This window comes from Micropterus dolomieu, linkage group LG14, assembly GCF_021292245.1.
Source record: "Micropterus dolomieu isolate WLL.071019.BEF.003 ecotype Adirondacks linkage group LG14, ASM2129224v1, whole genome shotgun sequence".
Taxonomy (NCBI): Eukaryota; Metazoa; Chordata; class Actinopteri; order Centrarchiformes; family Centrarchidae; genus Micropterus; species Micropterus dolomieu.
This window is the reverse complement of record NC_060163.1, coordinates 1,378,975-1,406,666: the sequence shown is the minus strand read 5'-3', so window position 1 is coordinate 1,406,666 and position 27,692 is coordinate 1,378,975. Positions and strand designations below refer to the sequence as shown.

Below are 27,692 nucleotides of genomic sequence, written 5' to 3'. Positions count from 1 at the left end.
TATCTGCTGATACAGTCTTTCCCTATCTGTGTTAATTTTTCCCAAATACACCAGGACAGTCAATGCATTCTACATTATTACAGTTATGTTTAACAGCCTATGCTCTGCTTTAAGAAAACAAAACCTGTATCACAGTTTTTCTGTGAAGATCTGCTGTGGCCAAAAGCTTTGGAGAGAATTTAGGCAACCTCTCTCCCTTAATTCCAGCTTGAACAAAATAGTTTTAACCGAACTTAAGAATTAACCGGCAAACTGCACACATTAATGCAGTAAAAATAACCCAGTAATATTGAAGACTGAAAGTTGCCATTATGCTTAACAAGTATACATTAAATATATTTTGCTGATGACACTTCTTACAGATCAGATTTTAAATGCTGTAATTTTACTTGTAATTTATTATTTTTATATTCCAGTATTGCTTTTGGTAAATGGTCTGAATACTTGTTCCTCCTCTGAGTTTTACAAAGTACACAGTAGACTACCTACATGTAGGCTGCAAAACGTGTAGCCTACAATCACAGACTTGCAGTTGCATGACCAGTCTGGCTGGCAAAAGGCTCACAGAATATGAAGACAAATTCACATATTTAGCCATTAGTAAATGACCCCCTGTCTGCTTACATATCTAATTTAAATCAATTGGAAATTTGGTGCAAGGAAGTTTGCATTTCACTTCCATCTATCTTCATCTCTTTTTGAATCTTTTTCAATAGGGAGATAGAATCTCGTATTTTCATTGATTCGTTACTTTTTCATGAAACCTTTTAGGTGCCGATTGCTATTTGGACGTTTGTTTTTCGGTGAATATATAGACTGAAACAATTTCTGCTTTCCAAAATGTACGATTAGTTGCAGTAACCCGGTTACACACTTCTTCTGCCTGTAGCGCTTTCTAGCAAGATAAATGCAATGATAACATTATTAGATACTCTTATTATTCTGATTTGGCCTATTTGATTAGGAACTACTTTATTAACACAAGCCTACGATTCGTGTCATCGCTGCACTATTATATCACTCAAACTAAAGATTTCGGTTTGCTGGTTTCCAGATGATTGGCTGCAGTGATCTGATTCTCTTGAAATACAATTATCTCTTCTCTCCTGTCATCTGATCACTGTGTGTCTCGACTGGAGCTGCTAGAAAGCCAATCAGAAACGGCTGCTGGCCACCTGCAGGAAGTTTGCCGTACACTTATCTCCTCCCACCTCAGCCTGCAGCAAGATAACAGCCCCAACAGTTAGATCAAGTGCCAGCTAGTCCACCACAGCAACCTGATGGACACCCACACACTCTAACGATCTTCTCCGCAGCCCTGAATTACTTTCTATAGTGTGTTTCGGGTAGTCAGTGGACCCAAGTTTGCGCAGAAAGTTACAGTAGACATTTGGTAGTATGTAAAGAAGTTATTTTGAGATACTGTCGAAAAAGAGGAAGGCTGTAGGGAGAGAAAGGGGGACGCAGCCTTCTCAGTTCCAGCGCTCAGCGGCGGCAAAAGGCACCATGAGCGTTCCGCTTTACGCACCGACTCCCATCCAGCCGACTCACCCGACACCCTTCTACATCGAGGACATTCTGGGGAGGACTGCCACCACAACCTCTTCGTCCTCTCCCTCTTTTTCTTCATTCTCATCCACCTCCTCATTCTCCTCCTGCTCCGCTCCGGTCATCCCCACACCGACTCTTCCGTCGCCCAACTCCTCTTTCACAAGTCTCATCTCGCCGTACCGGACGCCGATTTATGAACCCACACCGATCCATCCGGCACTGTCTCACCATGCCGCTGCGGCGTTGACGGCAACGTACGCCTCCGCCGGGACTTTGGCAGGCTCCATCTACCCCTTCCACCACCAGCACCGCTCCATGGGGGAGTACGCACAGGCGCTGCTGAGGCACGACCCTCTCGGTAAGTTGGGCTACTGTGCGTAAAACCGCTTAGAAGTTTAATTTTGGACTCACATATTCTTTATTCTTTACAATGAATGTAATTTACAGAATCACCCGGTACTATCGTGGTTTTTGTTTCCATGTGTGTCAAAGCTGTAGACTGTTGGCCCAATGACATTGTAAACATCTGTAGTGCTTCTGAAACTTTTTTTCCCCAAAAGTTTTGCATGTTGCATTTCGATCATTGCTTATAGTGCACCAAATTATCTTTGTCTTTTTTGTGTGTCATGAACTTTGTCCATTTCAGCTCAAGAGAAATCAAACTGGATGATGTGGCAATAGGAGCACTTTTTACTCTTGAAAACGCTCCTGTCTTCACAAGCTTCCTTTCAGTGCCAACGAAACTAGTTTGCATAAATATATCACGCTTGGTCATGCATGCATATCGAACTCAAGACATTCTACAGTTATATGTAGCCAAACAAATTGTAGTGTAAATGACAGAGTATTTTGACGCGTTCCTTTCTTAAGGCTCATTTCAGTCCCAAAGAACATTTCTGCATGAGGCCTGGCCACGCACTCATGAGTCACATTGTTATTGTGACAGACATATTTGGGGCCACAATAGCAGCAGGCTTATCCATTCAGTCTGCTGTGGTGGTGATTGGGGGGTGGCGGAGGGTGCATGGCAACCTTGACTCTTTTTCCTGACTCCCATTGTTCCCGAAACATCAGAGGAGCAAGTCAGCCAGTGACTAAAACATAGCTGGGCTCTAAATCACATGTTATTTCACTGCTTTGTGTGTGTTTTCATGTATTTGTGAGGACCAAATGTCCCCCACAAGAAAGAAATGATTATTATATTATTTGGGATTTGAGATGAATCCTTTCAGGTTTGTCAGATCCACCGGTGCCTGCTGCATGGCTTATTTTAAATTCTGGTCATCACCTAAGTTTTCAGAGATATCATAATTGTCCAGAATAAGACACTAAAGTAGTGGTACAACTATTAAATATGTGACCTTATATAAACATCATATAGGAGATTAGGGTTCATGGACAGGAGCCAGGGTTCAGGCCCAGTGTGTTAATTGGTTCACATTATATTGTTTCAGAGGTTAGGATTTGAGTCTTTATTAGACTGCGGTTGGGTTAGAGGCTGAGTGATTATCCTCTTAAGTATAGTGTGTCAAGCGGATCGTCTGACTCTGTGTCGGGCTGAACAAGCCGGGCCTTTTCCGTTCAAAGCGGAAGCCGTGGGCCTGTCGATAGGAGTAAATCTGGTTTCAGAAGCTGTTAAATGTTTTCCTGGCTCACCCCGGCCAGCCGCTTCCTCGGGAGCTCGCTGCACGCTGCTGATTATTTTATCGACATCCTCAATACAGACATATTCAGGAAACACTCGGCCTCTGATAGCCCGGGATCCGTTTTTCACATATTGTTGCACTTCCCCTGCCTGGCCTGCGAGGATGTGGCTGACTTTCTTTCTGGTCGGCGGCGAGAAGAAAATAAAGCAAACAGAGCAGCACATCCACCCCAGGGGACCCACCAGAAAATATAAAGTCTCATTTAGGAGAACAGGCTAGGTACTATAAAAAAAAAAAATCAAATTAAGTGACGTAAAAAGAAGCAAGTAGACCAACAACCTTCTGTCGCGCTGAATTTGTGTATAGGATATTTAGGCATTTTGCATTTTCTCTTCTTTTTTATTCTATTAAATCACATCATAGTTCAGCTCTTACATATGGAAGCTTGTAGGCCTACACAATAAAAACGAAACAAAAAATGAAAACAAAACTGTTAGACCCACAGTTTAGAATTAGCCTATTCGTTTATATCATGGCTGTTACTATTTTTCTTTCAGCCTATTCATTCAGGTTAGCCAATTATTACCCTAAGCTTCATCCTGCTAAAGTTTCCTTTCATGGTATTTTTGTTTTGAGAATATATCTCATGGGACTGGATTAGCTAACTTCCTTTGGAAAAGAGCAGCAATAAGAAGGTCTTTGACAGCAGTTTCGACCACAACAGATTTACATTGTGTCAGTGAGAGCAGAGGACACGGCTGTCTGCTGCTGGATGCCATCGCCTATAATCACACCACAAAGCAGGAAGCACATGCAGCGGATATTTGGCCATAGCGTTCACTCTGTCACGACCTTCCTTAAAAGACAGCGCGCAGCAGGCCGCTGTGGGCCGAGCCTCTGCTGCTGTTTGTTCCAGCCATCAGCCGGAGAGGAAACACAAAGACAAACACGCTGATTAGTCTGCACGGTCATTTAGCTCACATAAATCTGGTCAATACTCACTTGAAACAGCATGTTGAGAGTAAATAACATTGTGCAGTTAATTGAACTTTTTCCTCATTTATTTGAACTCTTTCATATATATGTCGATTAACCTACTACTATTATACTACTACTATACTACTACTAATAATAATAATAATAATTTCGTACTTCCCAGCTGATTCTGATTTGAAATCCCATATGTGAATAGCAGGCTGGTTATTTGTGTGTGGGTTCCCGAGCTGTGGAAGATCGGTGGAAGGGACTCTGTGGGTGAATGGCATTGTGAGACGTGCAATGAGCTGTTTCCTTCTGCTTTAAAGGGAAACCTGTGCTGTGGACCCCCTTCATTCAGCGGCCCTTACATAAAAGAAAGGGCGGGCAGGTCCGCTTCTCTAATGACCAGACGATCGAGCTGGAGAAGAAGTTTGAGACGCAGAAATACCTCTCACCTCCGGAGAGGAAACGACTGGCCAAGATGCTGCAGCTCAGCGAGAGACAGGTGTGCGGACACACAGCACCCAGCGCGGGCTGTTTTATTGTTCCTAATTCAGAATCGCACTTGTTTAATATCATACCATATCAAGTAGGCTAAGTGACAGTGGGAACTGTCTATGGGCCTACATCCCAGATTCACTGTAACTCTCCCATGTAGAGGATTGGTCTGCGGCCTATCTGTTGTTGCGGACTACGCGCGAGTGCAGAGGATGGTGCTCACTCAGCGTACTCCAACCTGGATTTAATTCTCTGGATTAAATCAAACTGAAGTGTTAGGCAACAGTTTGCGGCAGTTCACTATAGTTTATTTTGTAAGCCCCATGACGACTACGCATGTAGTTTGGACTGCAGTTGTAATTTTAACAATTTATGTCCTTGTCTTCTCAGCTACATTGAAATGGGCAGCTCATTTAAAAATCACAGAGGAATTCATTTATTTTTCTTCTTGTCTTTCAGGTTAAAACCTGGTTCCAAAATCGACGAGCGAAATGGCGAAGACTAAAACAGGTTCAAATGTTTTGACTAATGTCACTTTACATTCCTTTTATTCCTTATTAACATAGCCTACCGTATAATTAACCAGCGGTAACAGCTATTTACATTTAAAGGACAGGCTCTTTATTTATACAACTGTTTATATTTGCTTCAGGAAAATCCTCAGGGAGGTAAGAGGGAGGTGGAGGATGACCGTTCCGCCGGGAGGAGTCATAAAGGAGACGAGACGACCGAGCCTTCGGGTCTCCAGAGCCCGGAGAACCGGCAGACAACCCTGGCGCTGGCGTCCGAGCTGGAGCAAGCGTCCCCGCAGCTGCCCCACACAGAGCTGGACTCTGACGTGTCAGATGACACAGACCAGGAGCTGGACATAGAGGACGACACCGAGTTCACACTGAACCCCTAGTCTGAAGCACAGGCTTCACACTGATACTGGATCTACTCAGACATTCGGAGCTGGATGATGATCACCGGACACTTCAGCCTGTTCACTCGCCTTCATGGGGTCGTTTGACGCCAGAATGACAGGAGACTATTGTAATGTAATATTTAGGTATAAAATCAATCCCAAAAATATAGCATTTCACCATCTCCCAGTGCCTTTCACACAGGACTGCCGTCTGGATTTGACACTTTACTTTTTGTATATAATGCATAGTCGTGTGTTGATCGTCCCTGTGTTATCACTGTAAATGGACAGTAGGCCCATAGACTCGTTTCTCCTGGATGTCGTGTTGAACGATAAACGCTCTTAAGTCTATGGGCCGCTTAAAATGTGATATTCCATTAAATAATCAATGTAGCGTAAATTTTTGTTTTGTTGGGTGATATCTAATAAACTATTTTTGTGGTAAGAATAAAGTTGTCACTTTCACATGTGGCTCAGCTGGAATTTGACTGTGATTTATTATTTTGTATTTCTTAAAATTTCACAGGGAAAAGGAAATCAATAGGAAATCAATTCCGTAGGATAATATTTTGAATGACCATGTTGAATTATAGACTTTAACTCAGTAAAGAATTAAGAGTGAAAACCAAATAATTATAGTAGGCTGATTGAAAACAACAAGAACAAATAATAACCTATAATCATAGTGAGAGTCGGGAATAATTTGACACAATAGTCAAATAAAAGCTTAAATAAAAGTAGCCTATTGAAGTAACACATTTAATAAACGGTTCTGGCATTTATTATTAACAAAATAATGTGCTGCTCCCTCAGTTTGGAATCAGGTAAATTGCCTGAATCTTCGGCAGCTGTTCTCATTGGACGCATTTAAAGAGATCTTCACTGACTTGGAAGCAGTTAGGCCTACATCTGGCGGTAGATGTTTTGAATGTTGCAGAATGATAACTTGTTCTTTCATTTTAAATTTCTTCATTTTAATTTTAAATTGTTTAATATTTGTCTCATGTCTAAAGCCATGTTATTTTTGCTGCTGCCTGTCCAAGGCAGGTTGAAAAAGAGATTTCCAATCCAGTCTTTTACTCCTGGTTAAATAAAGGTTTAAAAAATCGTAAAATATTCAAACCCAATTATTAAGAAACCATATGACCAGAGTGAAACACAGATATAATATTATTTTACCTTTTTAAATAATATCTGATAAAAAATACATTTAAAAGTTTCTGTTCAAGTTCTTGTGGATTATATATTTTTAGTAGGCTATGAAAAATGTGGTAAATTTGATAAGATAGAATTTATTGATCCCACAATTGGAACATTCAGTAGGATAGGTATGGACTTACAGCAACATTATATTTTTATCTTAAAATATCTTCAAAATCAGTTTGATGCTGACTTGTAATAGGGGGAATGCCTCTGTCATTGCCATTCCGGGCCCACAGCCCCTGTATTGCACATAAATCTAAGAATGTCACACCAAGGAGACTCTTCAGCAAGCTGGCTCAATTTTCTCAGTTTGGAAATCATGGCAGAGGCTGTGAAGAGAAAACTAATTTTACATAATGTACTACTTAAAATAGTATACATAATGTACATACTTTAAATATCCTGCAGCATGCCTTCACCTCATATCTGACCATAGCAAATGAATGGCGCAGAAAGTAACATGAAATAGCATTAGGCTATATCATATATATTGTTCACTTTAAATGGTCCAAAACCAACTAAAAAATAGGCATACCGCATCCAGTAGTGAGAGTCAAAGTGCATGTTAGGCTATCTGTATATCCACAGGTGCATTTATGCAGAATTTCCTCTGGTTTGTCACACTGCCTGCACCATTTCATGGACAAGCCGTTCTCATTCCCAGGTTGTCACATAGCGACTCCTTGTCAACGCTCCAGAACCTCTCATACAGACACACAGGAGGCTCCAGTAGCAGACGGTCAGATTAATTGACACGTGATTAATGTTGTGAAATGGTCAGTTTAGTTAGGTTTACACAACAAAACGTGTTTGGGACTTGAGTTGCACTTAAGTTGCACACATAGTGACTTGAGACTCGTCCTCAAAAGATATGAGATTCGACTCAGACTCAAGTTTTGGCATGTAAAAAATATTACATTTTTTTGGCACATTAACACTAAGGAAATATCCGATGAGCTGAATGTAATTCCCTCCCTTATTATCATGAGTAACCTTACGTATCTGGTGGCCACAGATGACTGACAAGCTGCAGCAATCTTAAAACGCAACGATGGGCGAGTCAAATATGTTTAAGCTAGCTCACTATCAGCTAACTAATGTTAGCTTGCTACGAGCTCTGTAGCTAATGGTGGTCAACTTTATTAGTTTGGCGTTGGCTGAATAGTTTTAAAAGATGAGTGAGTGCTTGTTTGCTTGTCGCACTTGTACACATGCTGGCTTTGCCATGACTATGTTGAAATACTCGGGTAATGTAATCATCCATGTTCTGCTGCCACCATATGCTGGCCTAACTTTAAACCGCGAGAAAGATGATGTTAATTATTAACGTTGGCTACAGGCAGGTAACAGGTTTATTGTTTACAGGCTTATTAGGTTTCCATTACACTGGATTTGAGGGGTGTGTTCATTCACAGTTTAGTGTAATTGAAAAAAATGTTACAGTGAATAGGCCTATTGTGTGCCTAAGCAATATTTCCTATTGCCATGACCCAATGTTAACGTAGAGGCCTATCCATGTTTTAGCCAACCTTGATCTATACTGTAGCTGATGTTCAAAACACAACCTTTCGTTGTCTGTATTTTTGCATATTGCATTGCAATAGCATGTTTAAAATGATCATATACCAAACAATTAATCAATCCTGATACAGCTAAATGATGATAATACAGTACATGCTTTGAATTCCTTAGATATAGCTATGCAGTGTTCTAAGCAATGCAAAGATCATGGTTTGAAGTAAAATAAGTCAATATTATGTTAACTTTTAAATAAGTAAACTGCTTTTGGTTTCACATGTTTGCTGTATCCAGTTTGACCAACCCATCCACCACAAACACCTCATACTGTATGTGGACTTCCTGAAGACACTAAAGGTGCATCTCATACAGATGCTAAAGGGTACTGTTTGAAATGTCAAGGGGTGTGACAAAACATTGAGATCTGATAACCTGGGAATGAGACTGGGATTGATGAGATGGTTTTTTTTGTAATTGGAAGTAATTGGATCATATTCATACATAGATAGATACCAATACAACGTTATAATACAACATCATAAAATGACTACTTACAAGTAAAATCTGTATTCAAAATTCTACTCTAAGTTTTTTACTTGGGTACATACAAATATGGATTACTGACACAGTAATCATTATTTTAATATATAGCTTGTAAAAAGCTCATATTAACTAAAGTATGACTTTGTAGTTGAATCTATAAAATGCTGTGATGATGATATTCTGTCTTCTGTCTTTGAAGGTTGAAGGTTAATTAAAAAATGGTTATATTTTTATTTACAGGTGGCGATATCTATTCTAAACAAACATTTTTAATTTGTTTTGATTTGTTGAAGAGCTCATATTATACTCATTTTCAGGTTCGTCAGTTTATTTAGGGGTTGTACCAGAACAGGTTTAAATGGTTTAATTTTCAAAAAGCACCATATTTTTTGTCATACTGCACATTGCTGCAGCTCCTCTTTTCATCCCATGTATTGAACGCTCTTTTTTAGCATCTCACTTCTACAAGATCTTTGTTGGGAGTTGCACATGCGCAGTACCTAGATAAGGACCACTAGCCAATCAGACGCAAAATAGGGTGGGTCCTGCAAGCAAGGTAGTTTGATCCAAAACAAAGCCGCTTCACGTTTTATCACTGGGCCTTTCCAAAACTAGACCCCTCGCCACTTACACTTTCAATTCTGGTCGGAGTCACCTTCACAGCCAAATTGAGCTCCCTAACCTGCGTAGGGTTTAAATACAGCGACAACTTTCGGACGAACTACCCTCTCCCCACAGTGTAAATAGGATCTGACGCTACCGCTGCACTCACTGCTATAATATGCGTATCAAATAAACAACAGTTGTATTAAGATTCAGGATTGATGTTGAGGAAAAGTGTGTTTTTTTACAATAACGAAACTTAAAGCTTTTGTCATTCATTTTGTATTTGTGATCGTGTCGAACATGACTTTATATATTTACGAAAAATAAATACTATATTTTTTTATGAAAAGATTGTTATTCATTGTAAAGAAAAGCCTATATATTTGAACCTCTTAATCATAGCATATATGAAAAATGTTACATTCACAAATACAACATTTCAATATAAATCATACATTATATTGAAATATATAAAGACTTAGGCTAACTATTTTTCTTTAATGCCTTTGTTGCTTGTTACATAGCGTAATCCTCCTGTGTATCCCGTTGTGTCAATGTTCTATTATTCTGTTGTTTAATGTAGGCTATTTTTTTTTTGGCTGAAGATTTTTGTATAAGATGAATATGATTCAATAAAGACAACCTTTGTATTGTCTATCAGACAAGAGCATTTTTTTATTAAACACAATATAACCTTTGGGCTACATTGTTCACCTGTGAATAGTGACGTGACATACAATGTTAGTGTAGTTTTGAAATAAAAAATCCGACATGTTAACCGGCAAAGTCACACGGAACGCAAATTGAAAGAAAGGTCCCCCATCGTGCAGCAAAGGGTGTTACACACCTTCAACAAGCCAGCATCGGTGCTGACTCGGCATTGGAGTCTTTAACAACCCACCACCACTCCGCCCTCATTGGTTTCGGATGGCACTCAATGTGGCGGACCCTTCGCATGAACCTATTTAACCTATTTATTAACCTAGTGTAAAAGCGCTTTGAGTGGTCGAAAAGACTAGAAAGGCGCTATACAAGTACGGAGCATTTACATTTACATTTACATTTACATTTCATGTATTAAAAGGTATTTAACACAATAGAGGAAATAGAAACAGCATAATATGACCTCTTTAATGTTACGGTTTAGTGGACGACCCCCTCACTCCTGATAATTTCAATGCCACCACCGATCACCTCATAGATAACAAGAGTACTATGGGAAGATGCTGACCCCCAAACTGCTTTGCAGGACTGGAAAGTTGCCTTAAAGGTGACAAGACTAGCTGAACCATTTGTGAACATATGCAAGTAAAGCAATATAATGCTTGTTGCTGTTGTTGTTGTTGTTGTTTGGAAAACAGATGCTGATACATCAAGGTCCAATTCAAATATGTAAACCCAATCATTGCTCTTCATTCTGCTGTTTTACTGCTTCCTGATTTCCTGAGGAATCAAAGGCAGCTACAGATTAGCAAACAGTTTAGTCCATGTCAATGGTTGTCTCATCACCACATTCAACTTCAAATATCTTATCATTGAGCTCTCATGCAAACACTGTGAGTGGGAGTTTTTCAGTAAGTAGATTAGGTTAATAATTGAGTGAACCCTCAGAGCAGCAGGGACAGCAGGAAGATAGTAGGGGACTGATTGATTGTCAAACAATATCTTCACAGTACTTTTTAATACAAGAGATGATTGCAGTTGTTCAGACTGAGAGGTAAACTGAGAGCATGGGCCTGCTTTGAAAATATCACACAAGGCCATTTTTTGGCAAAGTGTGATAGGTTTAAGGATTAAAGCTCATTCCTCTCATAACCTTGTTTGAGTTACATTACAGAGGTTCAATAGCCTCACACATATACGACTATTCCAAAACCAACAGTATGCCCATTGATCACAGCCTCTGTATTGTGTAATGGTTCACAAATTGTGCAGGTAAAGTCAACATTTGGAGGGATAGCACACACAGTTGGTGGGTGAAATGTTCAGCAGATAGCTGGTTGATTCCAAAGTGCCCGTCTGATCTGGTCATACAAACACACGCACACACACGCACACGCACAAACCACCCTTGGACCCACTTTCTTGTTTGATTGGTGCAGCCTTTTCAAGAATAAATGACTACACTTGTTGACTTTAATGGTTACACATCGTGACCCCTGACAATAAAAATAGTTTAAAAATAGTAAAAAAATTTCAGTTGTGGCAACATGTGGCAAAAAAGGAAACCAGGCTTTTTTTTCTGGCTGACAAAAATTCAAGATTACCTATGTCTTACTATGACAAATACTGTGGAATGTTTGAAGGGCCATCAGGACAGCCTGGTGAAAAAGAATAAACACTGCTGTCAGGTAATCCTTTTCTCCTAGAAATTACAATTATATTCTAAACATTTGTAACAGATTTTTATTAAAAACAAATATGTTTGCAAAAATGTGTCTGACTCATATCTTGACTCAGTTCAGGATTTTATTCGTTCTCATTTACTTTTTACCAATTGATGATTCAATAAACTTAGCATAGCATAGTGTTTTAGTAGCCTAAACCTAACTTGCTCAGTGTCAGTGTATGTAAAAAATGTATTACGCTTTTTTAAAAACACTTCCTGGGTTGGAAAAAATTGTATGTGAGTGTAATTTTAGGGCACACGGTTGCTTCAAGTTTGTTGATTTTCCCAGTTTCCAGATATTTTTAAAGATTACATTCCTCTCTGTGGACTGAGGAAACTTTACACAAACAGGAAGTAATCGTGCATTTTTTGGGGACTATTTTCCGAGGTGGATGAATCCATCTATGGTGCTCAGATAAGTATTTGGGGCTGCAGGACGGTGTTTGTGGGACTGAATCAGAATAAACTACAGTGTGTGTTCATGGTGATGAAGGAACATGTCAGTGCAGCAGTGAGGCTCACTGATGGGTTTTAATAGTTTCTGGACAACAATGGAGCTCTACGGCTCAGAGGAATACTAAAATAAAAGCACTTTTTCATCACTGTATGCACAAAAAAATATAGCCCACGTTGACGGTATTCATTAAATGACGTGAAGCTGACTGTGACAGAAACCTTTATCTAACTTTAACCCAATCAATACCTAAAAAAACTATATACTCTCTATATAGTAACCCTTCTGAAATTTAGCTACTATTTCTGACCAAGGATCAGAGGCTTTGTATCACCTCCCTCATAGACAGGCAGGCCAGTATTACAACAGCTCACTAACAATCTATTAGCTGTGTGTCTGTGTGTGTGTGTGTGTGTGTGTGTGTGTGCCCTTGTGCTATTGGTGGACACAAGTTAATGTGTGGTTATATTTGAACGACTGAGGAATGTGGTGACTGTTGACCTTGGCCAAATGGAAGCCATTATCTCCTCTCACTGAGGCCTCCCTCCGCTGAGTTGATAAATTAATGAGAGAAAACACTGCTTACATCGATACTAGTGTCGCCAGCAACCACAGAGAGAGAGAAACAGAGGGAGGAAGGGGGGTTACGGAGAAGAGGAAACAGAGAGACAGGCATTGAGAGACAGAAATATCAAAATGGCAATTATTCTTATAGAGCAACTGGTGCAGCCATTCATTATTCATTCCAGCATTTAATTTCTAGACCTGTGTTCATTTACAAGTATATCAACAAATTTACAATGAAAGAAATTGCACATTTAATAGCAGTAATGCACAACTGGTCCAGTTCCATTTTAAAGGATTTATGAAGTGGTGTTTACTGGTACTCAATTAGAGTGCAAAAATAATAATACACATGTAATAATGTTTTTAATATATATATAACTATGTTCAAAATACAATGGTGCGGTGTAGAACAGTAATAATAATAATAATAATAATAATAATAATAATAAGTAACATTTCAGACAACCAGATGTGATTTTTAGGCAGTTGGCCTTAGATCCATCACACTACCAAGGAAGTGACCACTGCTGTTAAGTGGGTAAACCACTGAGCATCTGTACAAAGAAGATTATATCAGTATCAGAATCAGAATCAGAAACAGCTTTTTTGCCAAGTAGTTTTGACACTTATAAGGAATTTGCTTGGTGATTTGGTGCGTGACAACATAATATAATATATAAATGTAAAATATAAAAAATATGAAATTGACAAAACGTACATAGAAGTTGTCATAGAAGAAGAAGAATAAAATTGATCAGAGAGGGAGAATCCTGCAAGGGCAATTGTATTTAGCCACTCACCACCTGGGCCAACACATACATACAGAATAAACAGGAGAGAGAAAAAGAAAAAAAAACACTTCATTATAAAGCTAAAAATATGAAAGGCTTATACAATACAAAACACAACAGCATGTGTACTAATAAATATGCTAAAACATCTCAAAACAACCACAAAGTAAAGAAGCTGTACAAAAGCAAACGAAAAAATATGAAAAAGACTGATAGGAGAGGGGATAAAGGACTATTGTCACATGTTCATGCAGCATAGGGCCTGGTGATGTCCTGAAGTCAGCGATGAGAATTCACTTGCTAAGATGTGCTCAGGTAGGTTCAAGATGCTCCTTGAGAGCTTTATGATTTTGTGGTGACAAATACATCTCCCATCCTGTTTGACTATGATAATGTGTGAACAGATCACACAGAACATTGTTCAGGTTATTTCATTTATATACTTTCACAGAGTGTGTGAAACCTGCAATTAATAGACAAGATCAAAAGTCTTTCAATTAGCGATTCATAACAACTCCGAAGAATGACGGAAAGAGTTTAGTCCTGAAACAGTTCACATCGACGGGAAAAGTCTCTGCATATATTTTCTGAAGTGACTGGAGAAGAGTGCAACCCCTGCAGGCCACTATTACCTTTACTTACATTTGTCTGTACTTCTGTGAGGATATTGTGCTGGCTGCTCCCTCCTATCCCCCAGCCCTCTCTCCCTCTGTATTGCTACCCCTCTCTCTCGCTCTCTCTGTTGCTCTCTTTCTCTCTCCCTCTCCCCCAACCGGTCGAGGCAGACGGCAGCCCACTGCCATGGTTCTGCTCGAGGTTTCTGCCTCTTAAAAGGAAGTTTTTCCTTGCCTCTGCCGCATAGTACTCGTTCGGTACTGCTCTTTCATGAAAAGCCCTATGAGATAACTGTTTTTATGAATTGGCGCTATATAAATCAAATTGAATTGAGTTGAATAATGGTTTTTGACCTTAACACGATAAATGAGGGTACCATCACCCATAATGTGACTGTGTGACACACACACACACACACACACACACACACACACACACATGACCCAGCTATAACACTGTAGCTAACAGAATTATTATTGCATCCTGGGACCATTTAGTCATGTCTACAGCTCTCAGTGCAGAGGAACTAGGAGTTAAATTGGCCGTGTACTGATTTGTGTTGAAAGCGAACAAACACTGGCTCATGTGCTCTGCTGGGTGGCACACAGGACCAAACAGCTTTCTGAAGACTTTTAATGATGACAGATTTACGTGTCTGGGTGTGCCGTGAGGGAAAGAGTGAGCTGCACCCCACAGCTTCAGCTACCATTAACCTGCCATTAGGACATTGTGCTACTTGTACCTGGGTTTTGTCTTTTTCATTATGGTTCACATTTTGTACGTTTGTCCACTTATTTTTCATTAAATTGTTTGTTAAATTAACAGGGAAATGCCAGATAAATAAGTTTTAGAAGTAGAAATGCAATTATTTAATGCATAGAGGACATGTAATTGAATCTAAACTGTGCCCCATAGATCACTATGTATGCATTGACATATTGTAGGTGTACATGTACTGAAGTAAGTTATTCATCTTTGCCCATGAGCTTAATGGGCAAACAGACTGAAATTCAGTCTCAGTTCAGACTCTATGCCTCCAGTTTGTACCTCAGGCTTACTGATATAAATTTTCAGTATTCAAGCCTAGACAATGGTAAGCCTGATCCCATCACAATGACACCATCAGCTGATATTTTACTGTACAGTTTTCACAGGCACAGAGTGTAAAGTTGGTGGACTTTTTCTTTAAGAAACACCATGATGAGAAAGATTGGGGCTGTCCTCAGTGTAACAGTACAAACAAGTTAGACACTGCCAACGCCAGGTATTAAAACAAAGAAGTGAAACCAGTGTGTACTCCAAAGAAAACAGTATTGAGAACGTGAGCAGGGCTGCAGCCCATGGCAAACTTTTCACAAATCTACACTATAAACACACTCCAAGCTTAGCAAATACTGCAACACACAAGCGCTGCTGCATCAAGACAAGGGCTCACCTGCCTTGCAAGATCCAGTGAAGCAGAGACATGTAGAAACGATCTGGCCGGACAGATGTAAAGCTGACTAGAATAAGTGGTCATCTCTCGTTTGGGCTCATTGACTTATCATGGTCCCGGAGAATCATAAAGAACTGGTACTGCTGGGAAGGTCCTTGGAACTGCCCCGTAAAGCATTTATCTGCAGCCACATTAAACCGATGTCATGTTGTTTACTTAATGTTGTCACTTTTCCAGTTTGAACACTCTATATCCTAAAACCTGCTTAGAATCAGTATGTAATAGGGAATTGAGATACAGCTTTGGTTGTGGTTAGGGAAAGATCATGATTATGGTTAACAAAAAAATCTAACATTAATTCCAGGTGTGTGGCTGGACATACAAGTACCCTGCTACATGAAAGAGAGACTACCATTTGCACTGAACTTGGACATAGATTGTGCTGGGGAACTGTCTAATATGGAGGTCATTTGTAAGGACACTGGGATTAGGTAGGTGCCAAATAAAAGCAAAAAACAGTAGAAAGTGTCTTAGTAAAGTGTTGGTCATCATTTATACATACCTAATTTGTATGTGTGACCAAGATAATATTCATGAGTTAGAAAGAAAGAACGTTATGTTCCCTCCATCATCCCACACCTGCAGATGTGGTCAGGGGTAACGGAGTCTTGCTGCCTGAGGGTTTTATTGTCTGCTTTCACACCATTCAAATAGTTTTGGGACATTCCTTAATATGCAAACTCTCCATGTGAACGCGCAAACGGTCGTCAAGTGGATAGAGTGTAGGCTTTGGAACCAGACTGAGGAACTGTTGGAACCAGGCTGGATGTCACAACAACTGTATGCTCTCTGCATCAGATGCCGGGGTGGAACGGACGGGGCAGAGTTTAAAATGAAACTCAGAAGGACGCAACAGCCTGTAGGTTAAAACACATTCAGAATACATTGATATAGCAATTTAGAGAACCAATTTGCTTTAAACAGTATATTACCATCAACATTGTTTATGCGCATTTTGATTGGCATTTTCTTTTTCATTTTTTTTGTGACATTACAAAAGTTTGCTTGAAATTCGCTTGATATTTAGAAACATGGCTAGTGTTGCTTCTAATACTGAGTACCTTAGCACAGGGGAGTAGGACTGGTGGAAAAAGGTGACTGAGTGTATAGGGCCCTCATGTGAGAAGGGCCCACAAAAATAGAATGATAGCATAGCATAGCATAGAATAAATAGCTGTAGATACGGGGAGGGGCACATAGAGAATACCTATGTACAGGGTCCAGAATTTTGTGCTACGCCCCCTGTTTCAGCATATAGCCAGTCTACAAGTGTTTATATTCTGTCAGTTAAGCAGGTATGATGTAACATCTACAGTAATTATGAGAATACGCTGTGAACATAACAGATTATACCAAAAATTGCTCACCCTCCAACATGTCCTGGCAAGATCAAATTTGCTGTCTGTGGTTCAACCGAAAACATTTACACTGGCAGCCTCTCATCTCTCACTTTGAAACAATGTAATCTATGCCACTGGACAAGAGTGATAGAAGTAAGATGTGTGCAGATACAGGGTTCATCTTAGACTGTGACCTTGTGGGTGCAGTGCTTAAGGTTAGGTTGACATGTTGATTTTGTTGTTCACCAGTTACCCATCCCCTTTCTTTTTTCTCAGTTGTACAATTATTTTTACTGTCTTTATTTATTTAATTTATTCAACAATTATTATTACCTACAATAAACATTATTAATTAAATTAATTTAACATTATTTTGTTTTTATGAGCAGTAAGGAGATTGCTGGGGGACTAAGGGGGGATAATACTGTCTAAAAAGAAAAACATGAATCTGTAATACTGTATCATCATCTGTGCACATTGTTGAATATAACGTGGATAATATTAAACTACAATATACCTTTTACTTATTCTATTATTATTACTAATTTCTGTAAAAAGTCATTTCTGTGTCAGTGATGTTAAATGACTCCATTGCATGAACAAATAACATGATTATAGTGACATGTCAGATTGCAACCCATGACCCCTACACTACTAAAAACGCATTCAAATGCAATAATAAAAACACACAATGCACAGATTAGGTATTGAGAAATGAGCTATTGTCCTTTTTCTTATCTGGTACACACACTCGGTTCTGTTACAAATCATTTAGATATCACACATTTAACACACACACACACACACACACACACACACACACACACACACACACAGTTATTTTGGAACATGAAACATGAAAAGTGCCAGTAAAACACAAATGGTAAAATAGGAATGTCAGGCTTTATCAGGATTTATGAGGTCTTGTAATGTTGTAATTCTTGTAACTTATGTATGTTTAAATTTTTTAAAAGAGTGTGTGTGTGTATATATATTTATTGTTATCTTGCCGTTTATATCATGACACTTGTATAAGAAGCTGTTTTTGTTGGGGTCATTGTGGGTGTAATGCATGGATTGTGCTAGTCACAAGACCTGCACAGGATCTACTTAGCACACCTGTAAGCACTTTTGTAATTTCACTGTGTGAGCCTGAAGAAGCAATGGGCGAAAAGCGTTGCTCACAAAAAAATAATAAGTCAGATCAGTGTGAGGTAGTTCGCTTTTTGATTTTTTATAGACTTATCCTGCTATCTACCAGCACCTCACTGTTGTTGCTGTGCTTGGGGAATTTTTTGTTTTGTTTTGGTAAAATACATTCATTTTAATTTATTTATAAATTGATTGGAATGAAAGAAATAGACGGTATATGAAAATATATTTCACAGTTCTCCACCATAATCAATTTGGTCCATTTTAAAAATAAGGGTAATAACGATAATAATAAAATAACAAAATTAGAAGGATTGTTTTCTGTATGTCATGAGTTAGCTCAGTATGTAAATGGCACAGTATTTCATCTATATGTAATATGTTCCAGTGGTGGTCAGGATTGGGAATCAGTCGACTTAGATGTGGGTTTAGATGCTAAGTGCTGTAGGGAGAAATTGTCATGTTAAACCCTTGTGTTTTTAAAGTTGAAGTTTTGGGGGCCTTTATTGGACATTCCATAGAGAAGAGGCAGACAGCAAACAAGGGGAGAGAGGAGTCATAGCTTTTAATCAAACTGTGGACATTGTAGTTATGTTGTATGAACTGGGGATGTACATTCAGATACCATGGCACTGCAGGTCCTAATCCTTTTAGTGACTTTTTTAGAATATAAATGAAACACTTTTTATAATAAATCTTTTGTTATGCTGAAGGAATGAGAAATACTGAACAGGCTATTAGAGAGAAACGTAAATTTTCTGTGAAACTGTGCATATGACTTTAGCCGCAAAATACATACAATAGACTACATGAACTCACACTACTTCCCATTCAAATTCCTCAAATACAAGAAGTAACATTTATGTAATATAGTACCATTATTTTATCAAACTTCCGTCATCATCAGTTTTTGCTCAAGACATATTTTTTTATATTATTTTCTCATTTTGGAAAATCCTCTTCACATTCACCTTGAATGTTGAGTGTATCAGCCTGTCTTTGTTCAGCATCCCATCTGGTGAGCCAACAGTGAGGCCTTGAGTTGTCCCAGAAACCACTTACTGTGTGTGTGTGAAAAGGCTCCACATCGAGACATTAATCCCCAAAACAATAATCCAATAGATAATGTGAGTGAGGCCATTTGAAGCAATGGAAAACAGGAGAGGGGACGGGGGGGCCTGGCAGGATAGTTTCATTCCTCCGGCAGCTAAGGAGACATCACTCACCGATTCATGGGTGCACTCAAGTGTACTATTTGCTTTTCAATTAGGCCATATCCAAATGGAAGATAGGGAGGTTTTAAAAGTATTCACATGCTAGTTAAAAGAGTACAGGATTTTCTGCCTCACCGTCCAATTTAGATAGAGTCCATCTGAGCGATTAGCTGCTCAAACAAGCTGCCCTGGCAGAGCACACACACTGATAATAAATAGTTATGGCCAAATGTTGCAAACATCCTGCTGAATTAAGGTGCTATTAGGGCACAAGTGACATTTTAGGATAGCTCCTGAGGTAAGGTGGGTTGCTACTGGAAAATACAAACTTGTTAAACTTTCCATTGTGATAGGATTATAAAAGTCAGGCTTTTTAATTAGGTCCAAGGGAGGTTAAATCAAAGGCAACTGGACTTGGTTGAAGATACTTCAATAGTCTATTTGGCCTTAATTAACCTTCCTTGGATAACTATGACCTGGATGACAGATAGATTTAAATATATTAAATATATATGAATATTTTTTGACAAATTAAGCTATTTGTCAAAAAATATTTGTGCTCAAAGTTGCAAAAGTTGCTTAGTTGTTTAAACGGGGTTGTGATGTATGACTATAGTAATTCCATAAGTCATGCCTCGTTAAAAAACTGTCACGCCGTCACGCCTCGTTAAGTCAGAGCATCAAACCGATAAACATCGTTGTGAGCTAGCTAACCAATTTATCATATATTTTACTTTCAGTAGGTATGTCTCTCTGTGTCTGATGGTCGGTTTGTCTTTCTAGTTTAGTTAGCTAAGTTAACTAAGTTGTAGTTAGCCAGGTGTAGTTAGCTAGCATAGTTATTGCAGAAAGTTGGCTAATAGAGGGTCTTCATTTAAGTTTCCTCCTCTTGGTCTAGAATACCCATCCCACAGCATTATGCACCACTCCTGGGACACACAGAAAGGCGCTATACGGAGCATTTACATTTTACTTATTTCCACATTTGCCTTATGTTTAGTTGGTACAATAAAACCATTAAGCTTATGTTTACGTGAGCTTCCTCTCTTTGTTACAAGCAGGAGCCAACTTGTAACAATATACTTCACATTCTCAAAAAGGATCTATACAATTTTGATACCCAGTCTTAAAGTTTTTTTATGTCTTTAAGTGTAAAAAGCCGCCAATGAAGAGGAATTATTATCCTGAACCAAGTACAGACATCCACCTTATTTTACCTTACTGCCACAGTTATTTTAATATTTCCAGTAATCTGCATTTACAAAAACTTCAGTGACTCATGAGCCAGTCACACATACTGTAGATAATATGGGGGAACAAACAAGCAAATAAACAGATAAATGATTAAATAACTGTTTTCAGTCACATTAAATTAACAGTACTGTACATAAAAGAGATGCTTATACTTTCATCAAAACACTTTGTTTCCTTGAGTTCAGAAATTTTCAAATAAGAACTCACAATGTGGAAAAATGACCAGAAATTCATGCATTTAAGCTTATTATATTACATTTGGAACACTATCAGAAATCAGCACTGTCTGGGCATGGCGGGATTAACCTGTTAGGCAGCCGTGATGCAAAAACTTGCTATTGGGGCCCTATTTACCATCCGAACACCATCCCCCACTTCTGTGCACCTCAGTGCATTGGATAGTGATGGCTCCATTAAGCACATTGCACAAAGCAGAGTATGGAAGCTTCATTACATGCCCAGGAACCTGGATGCCCAGACCTAGAGATGAACCAGTACTCCTTTGCTGGAAGAAAATTACTCAGTGCCCCACATTTTCCATTGTCTTAATTACCTTCAATAGTGCGTCAATAGAATGTGCTGACTTCATTAAACACGATTCAAACTAAAATGATAAAATTAGAAGGTTTGACACAGGGACCTCTGCGTGACAAGGCATGATTACCTGGTAATACAGGATCTGCCATAGTTTATATTGTATTTTGAGTAATTTCCAAATTATCACATCACTGTAACAAACTTGGGACACCCTAACAGTTGCTTCAACCAGCCCGTGGGCGGTACTAGTACAGTGACAAGCATGATAATATCTTACCAGCTTCCCACTGGGAACCTTGCCATTTTCTCCCTGTTGTGAAAACACAGATTGTACAGATATCTAATTTTCCGATGTCAAGGGTTGTGCTCATAAAGGTGTGCCTTTTTAGTTGGTTGTCAAATCATTGTGACATTGGTTGTTAGAAAACTGACCAAAAAAAAGACTGGTTTATTAAACCAAAAATGGCGCCTGATATCATTCTGATGCTGTTTGGCCTGACGGGCTTCAGCAAATACTGTGTTTTTTGTTATCCTTACTTGGAGTTTGTGTTGGAGGATTGGGAGTGCACATGCACGTCACAGCCAATGAAATTTGCAGATAATCCGTCTCATCTTCATATAGGAATGGGCGTACTGGCCATCCGAGGTAACAGAAAAACCTGTGAAGTGGATTGTTTTTATGTGAGGTTACAACCACTTCACACATGTGCAATTAGAAAATGATTAATTTCATAAAAATAAAAGAAAACTACATATATCCTCTTTAAGTGGTTGTCTGTTTTTCACCATGGTCTCTCGTGTCTCCAGTGTTTTGATGGATCATACTTTGTCTTTGGATTCTGTACTCTTTTCCTTGGATCTAATGGACTATCAACTTTTGTTTATGGATGAACCTTGTTTTTGACTTTGGACTGCTTCACTGGTAGGCCTACTTTTAAATTTAATAAAACCCATTCCACTATACCTCTATCTCGTAGTGTCTGCCTCAGGGCCCCAAACCCTTGTCTCTAGCGTACAGCTGACCTTAAAGAGGTGGTGTTATAAGTTGGCTCCTGCTTGTAACAAAGAGGAAGCTCACGCAAACATAAGCCTAATGGTTTTAGCATGGCATCTCAGATTCAAGACTGCCCGACACCATAGAGATGGATCTGCTCGGCGTCACAGAGAGAGAGAGCTGCCCAGCAATCTGGAGACTTTTTTATTTTTTTTATTTTTTATTTTTATTTATTTATTTAAACAGGAAAAGATTAAGAGCAATCGGGCCTGACTCAGTATAGAACTGATTTTCAGCAGGTTCCTGTTCTGCAGAACATGAATACCTCAAACACAACAAAACTCCAAGACCATACAATAACAAACACACAGCAACAAGCACACAAACTACGATATTAAAACAAGCTTCAGCAGGAGGCCATAAAGCTATCTCAGTGTTCACAGATATACCTGTCCATCAGATGGCGAGCAAAAGTTTGTTTAAATAGTCTTATTGATGTTAAAGATCTGATGTGCTGTGGAGTCTCATTCCAGGCTCTAGTGAGCAAATTAAAGAAAGATTTCTGTCCATAGCAGTTTCTAAAAGCTGGTATAGGGAGAAGTCCATTTGCAACAGATCTCGTAGTGCGTTCGGGCCTTGAGCTGAGTTTTGGAGCCAGCGCAGTCAATCCTGCAGTAGTGTGTCCATTTAAGATCTGATAAAAAAGGTTCAAACCTTGGCTTATTCTATAGTTCTGAAATGTCAAGGCATTACTCAAAGATAGTGCAACACAGTGGTGAGTCCAGCCTGGAAGCCTGTTGTGAATCTTATAGGCTCTATTGTAGAGTCTCGCTACAGGTTCAAGGATCTCATTTGTTGTGAGTGAACAAACAGGTAAACAATATGACAGAGTGGACAATATAATGACGATATGTTTTAGAAACAGAATGCAGTAAATATGGTCTAATTTTACTATAAACAAATAACTTTTGGTTTAACTTTCAATGTAAAATATGGAAATCAAGTAAGGTCTTTGTTCAGTATATTCTTCGTGGTTCTTTCTGAAATAAAGCAACTTTTTAATTTTAATTCAACTTGCAGTGTTATATTCTCTCCACTAGAGAGCAGCACACCACAACTGAGTTTTTGACTCCTGCAGATGGGAATAGTATAACGAAAGAAATCATTTTTATCCATTAGTTTAAAAAAGGATTTTAGATTTTTCAAGCCTGAGGTGTGTGCTGATATTTTCTACGTGCAGTGTAGAAAATGCAGAAGGTATGTGGGGAACAGAGGGGGGCTGATGATTGGTCAGAGGCAGCAAATCTGCTGCAGCACATTTTCTTAATCTTCCTCACTCACACCTTTTATTCTAGTTCTTTCTTCCTCCTCTATACGCCTTCTATTTCTTTCTACCCTCATCCATTTATTCTTTTGGATCCTTTGTTCTATTTTTCTACTCTCCCTTTCAGGGTCTCTCTGCTGGAACAGAAGATCATCTGTACTGAATCCATGTTATGTCTTCTTCTAAAGTCAGCAGCTCGTGATTTTCTGAATGTTTCAGAAACTTTTCCAGAATGAGAAGAAAATTCAGTTCACTTCACTTTTTGCCAGTGTACTGTATGTCATCAAGGTAAAAGATACAAGAGATCAATTATAAGAAAAAGTGCATAAACTACATTTTTAGGATGACCCTGTCATCATGTCAATATTTGTCAGAGCTTTTTCAGTTGGAAACTGACTTTCAAGTCACATAAAAAGTTTTTTTCCTCAAACAGGACACATTTATTTGCTGAAAATCAAAGAATAATATGATGAAGCGTTCTGTAAATCCTCTGCATATCTGCTGTACATTTCGTCTCGGATGCTGAGTGTGATCGCGCTCTGCAGTTCTCCCACACAGCTCGCAGCGCTGCAGCCCACACAATGATCAGAGTTCAGAGGTGGATCTGCATTAGCAAACAGTGCAGAAGTGATGAACCACCGCTGCTGTATCTGCTAACATGGAGGGCAGCGGAGGACGCCTCGGCCTCCACACACAGAGGCATGTTCACATATATAGGTGCACAGGGGAGGTAGATCACAGCAGCTACACAGCTTTACAGTTCTCCTCCAGAGCAGCATGTGTCAACTTCTTCTTATGTTCCTCCACTCTGTATTTGTATGTAGATTTAATAGAGTACGGCAGTGAAATCATTGTACTTACTCTTTAATGAAGAGTCAGGGTTTCCACTTCTTAAAACAGCTCATCATGTCCAGAATTATAAATTTACCGGTATGTTAAATATAAAATATATTTTATCATTCACAACATATCAAGTCTGCAGTTGTTAGTGTCAATAAAATGTAAATACTTATTTTAGTCATGATACATTTTTCAGAATGAGGGAGGGGTTGTGGCTCAGGAGGTAGAGCGGTTTGGCCATTAATCGGAAAATCGGCGATTCAATCATGCATGTCAAAGTGTCCTAGGGCAAGATGCTGAACCCCAAATTGCCCCTGGTGGCTGTTCCATCGGTGTGTAAAGGGTAGCTGCTGTTTGAGCATGCGATGTAGTGTAAAAGCACTTTGAGCGGTCGCAAAGACTAGAAAGGCGCTATACAAACACAGAGCATTTACATTTTGCCAATGTTTCAATTGTGCACCTTTATCTTTAGAGCACAGTCTGATGCTAAAGCAACTCAACAACATGACAAACACACATCACAGTAAAAAGGGTACTTTTTTTGTAATTCATTCATTAATGCAGTAAAAATGACATTCACAAAAAGTGATTCTTACCACCGACAGGCTCAGACTGTTACACCAGGTGTCTGACAAGACCATGGAAAGGATCCCAATGACGGACTTACAGGCCCACAGTGACCCTTTGTTTTTAACAGGAAACTGAAGTCTTGCTCTTAAATCTCAAGAATGGTATGCTTTTGCAGGAAATGACAGTGGAACAGGGTGCAAACTACGGGGGAGCCAGGGGGAGTTTAGCTCCCCTTGATAAGACATCAGCTCCCCTAAAAGCATAATTTGCGATGTTATGGGGGCGTCTCTAAAATATTGACAGCATGCTTTATTGACATTAATTTATATATTTCTTTATCATCATGGATCCGTGCGTGAAAATCAGGATAGTCAGACTTCATCCAGCCAGAGGGAACGATCTCCTGTCCCTGGTCTGCCTCGCTTCCTCTCCGGTACAGGTTGTGTCGCTAGTACAACCGAGGCGCTGTGAATGGTTTGTGATCGTTCCCTGTGGCTGGATGAATATTACACACTACTGTTAGGATCTATGCACTACTGCAGCTGCAACTTTCTAAATTCTTCGAGAAAAGAAAGGTCAGGTCGCAAACACAGCCGCTGCCGTTGTGTGAAACATAATTGTAGCAAAATGGAAAAACATGATAATAATATAATAAGACAAACAGGTTGCAGCTATTAATCTAGATACACAACAAACTCCTCTCCTTCATTTCCACCATTGTCTTCCTGCAACAACTCTCGCGAGATTTCAGAGCAAGAATTGTCCTTGAGCGAGACCTCAGTTATCTGTTAAAAACAAAGGGTGTCTACAGTTCGCGGCTGCCGGCTGAAGCTACTGTATCTACTGCACGATTATAAAACATTTTGCACAAGCTGCTCTTTACTGCAAATTCTCTCTGTATGTAAACAGGTTTAATTTGAAAAAAACTTCCTTTGAAAGTCATGTGACAAAGAAACAAGCAACACAAGCTATCTCCTAAACACAAAAGAAAGTTATATGATCATATTTAAAGCATTTAAAAAGCATTCACTACACGCACAGCACATCTCCACACTGCACACTTTCACATGACAGTCGCCCACACATGAACATGGAGCTTACTGTACAGAGACATCAATCACATACACGTACACCTAAATTAGTAGGTGGTTTAATCACAGCGGTGATGCTCCTTTACTGCGTTTGCATGTTCCCGAAAACTAACACACATATACAAACTCAATGCACACCTACACACACACACAACAATATATAAATCATGGCATCACATCCGCACTCACCTCGTACTCCTACTAATCGCTTCAACTAATTATACTTTGCTGAACTCGCTGCTGTTATAAATACGTGCAGAGGAGGACGGAGAGGAGCTCAGTGTTTCTGAGGGCTGAAACTGATAATGATCTTATAATAATACTGAAGCTTCTGTGGGCTCGTAGTAATCTGAGCTAATATATTATTATATATATAGTATTCAACCTGTTGTATAAGACAGAGTTGGTTGTATGAGGGTTAAAATACAGTTAACTGACAATATTTCACCATATCCATTTAACTTCTTTGAACTATGATCTTTGGCTGATGTGGGGCGGCCATGTTTGCTTTGGTTTTCAGGCACTTCCATATAATTTAGCAATCATCATTTACATGTGTTTCATATGTGTCTGCTGGTCATGTGCACTACCTGCAGCGTTTCTGTACTTGACAGAGAGAGAGCTGCCCAGTGTTTGAAGTTTGAGTCATTTTCTGTTTCTTTCTCTCTGTGAAGCTCTCAGATTGGGAACGTTTCAGTTGTTGTAAAGGCTGTGTTCTAGATTTGATCGATTTCTGTACGGAAATATTCTCTTTCTAATCAGTTTCTGCAGAGAGAGTAGGAGGGAGTTGGAGAACAGAAGAGAGAGGGAGAGTGGAGGAGGAGGGTTATGAAAAGAAAACAGCTAAAGATAGAAGTTAGAAAACCAAAATTACAGTGAATGTAACATTTTGTATAAGATGATCCAGTCAAAGCGTTTTCTCTTTCTATCACCTACATTAGACCTGCGAATATTCACAACACAGATGGATTATATTCCCACGAAGTACCAACATATACGATAAAATCTGTCCGCACTCATCAGACGTGTTTGGATTTTTCCTCCCTGCTTGATAAACTTTGTTAGAAATGTTATTAAGGTCATGACAAAACTCTTATTAGCTTTTCTCAGAGCTTTCAGCCTCATGCTATTGCTCCAGAGGCGTGCGACCTCTGACATGTGTAGCAATTGTAAGTCGCTTTGGATAAAAGCGTCAGCTAAATGTAAATCACTTTTCTTAAAAATGATCTGGGAATGGAGGGCCCTGCTTACAAATATTTATATATAATATTGATAAAGCCATATCACTAGGGATGAGTATCGTTCACTTTTATTGATATTGATACCCTTATTGAGGCTGCTTAACGATCCGAGTCTTTATCGATACGTTACTATTAGTTGGTGACGGTTATTTGTTAAGACCAGACCCAACGGGCACGAGGTAGGTCTACACTGAATGAGGAAAACAACATGGTTATATGACTTGTGATAAATAAACAGATATTGAAGTGTGCATATTAGCTGCCTGGTTGTTTTTAAATTAATTAAAATTAAAAGAAATTTAATATTTTAAATACAACTGCTGCTTCTAGAGCAGCAACATTAATGCTTCACTGACATCACAGCTCAGTCTGTC

The 27,692-nt window shown here is 39.1% G+C and overlaps 2 protein-coding genes across 5 annotated transcripts in view; both read left to right on the top strand.

The window, feature by feature from the left end:
• The window catches only part of LOC123982459 (signal transducer and activator of transcription 5B-like), a 93,524-nt gene that overhangs the window by 55,672 nt on the left and 10,160 nt on the right, over positions 1–27,692 (top strand). The gene's annotated exons all lie outside the window — the stretch shown is intronic.
• On the top strand, positions 1,254–6,063 carry hhex (hematopoietically expressed homeobox). The gene is made up of 4 exons (XM_046067986.1): positions 1,254–1,909; positions 4,502–4,680; positions 5,133–5,183; positions 5,326–6,063. Exons 1-4 carry the CDS (start codon positions 1,507–1,509, stop codon positions 5,575–5,577), a joined length of 885 nt encoding a protein of 294 aa, XP_045923942.1. The 5' UTR covers positions 1,254–1,506; the 3' UTR covers positions 5,578–6,063.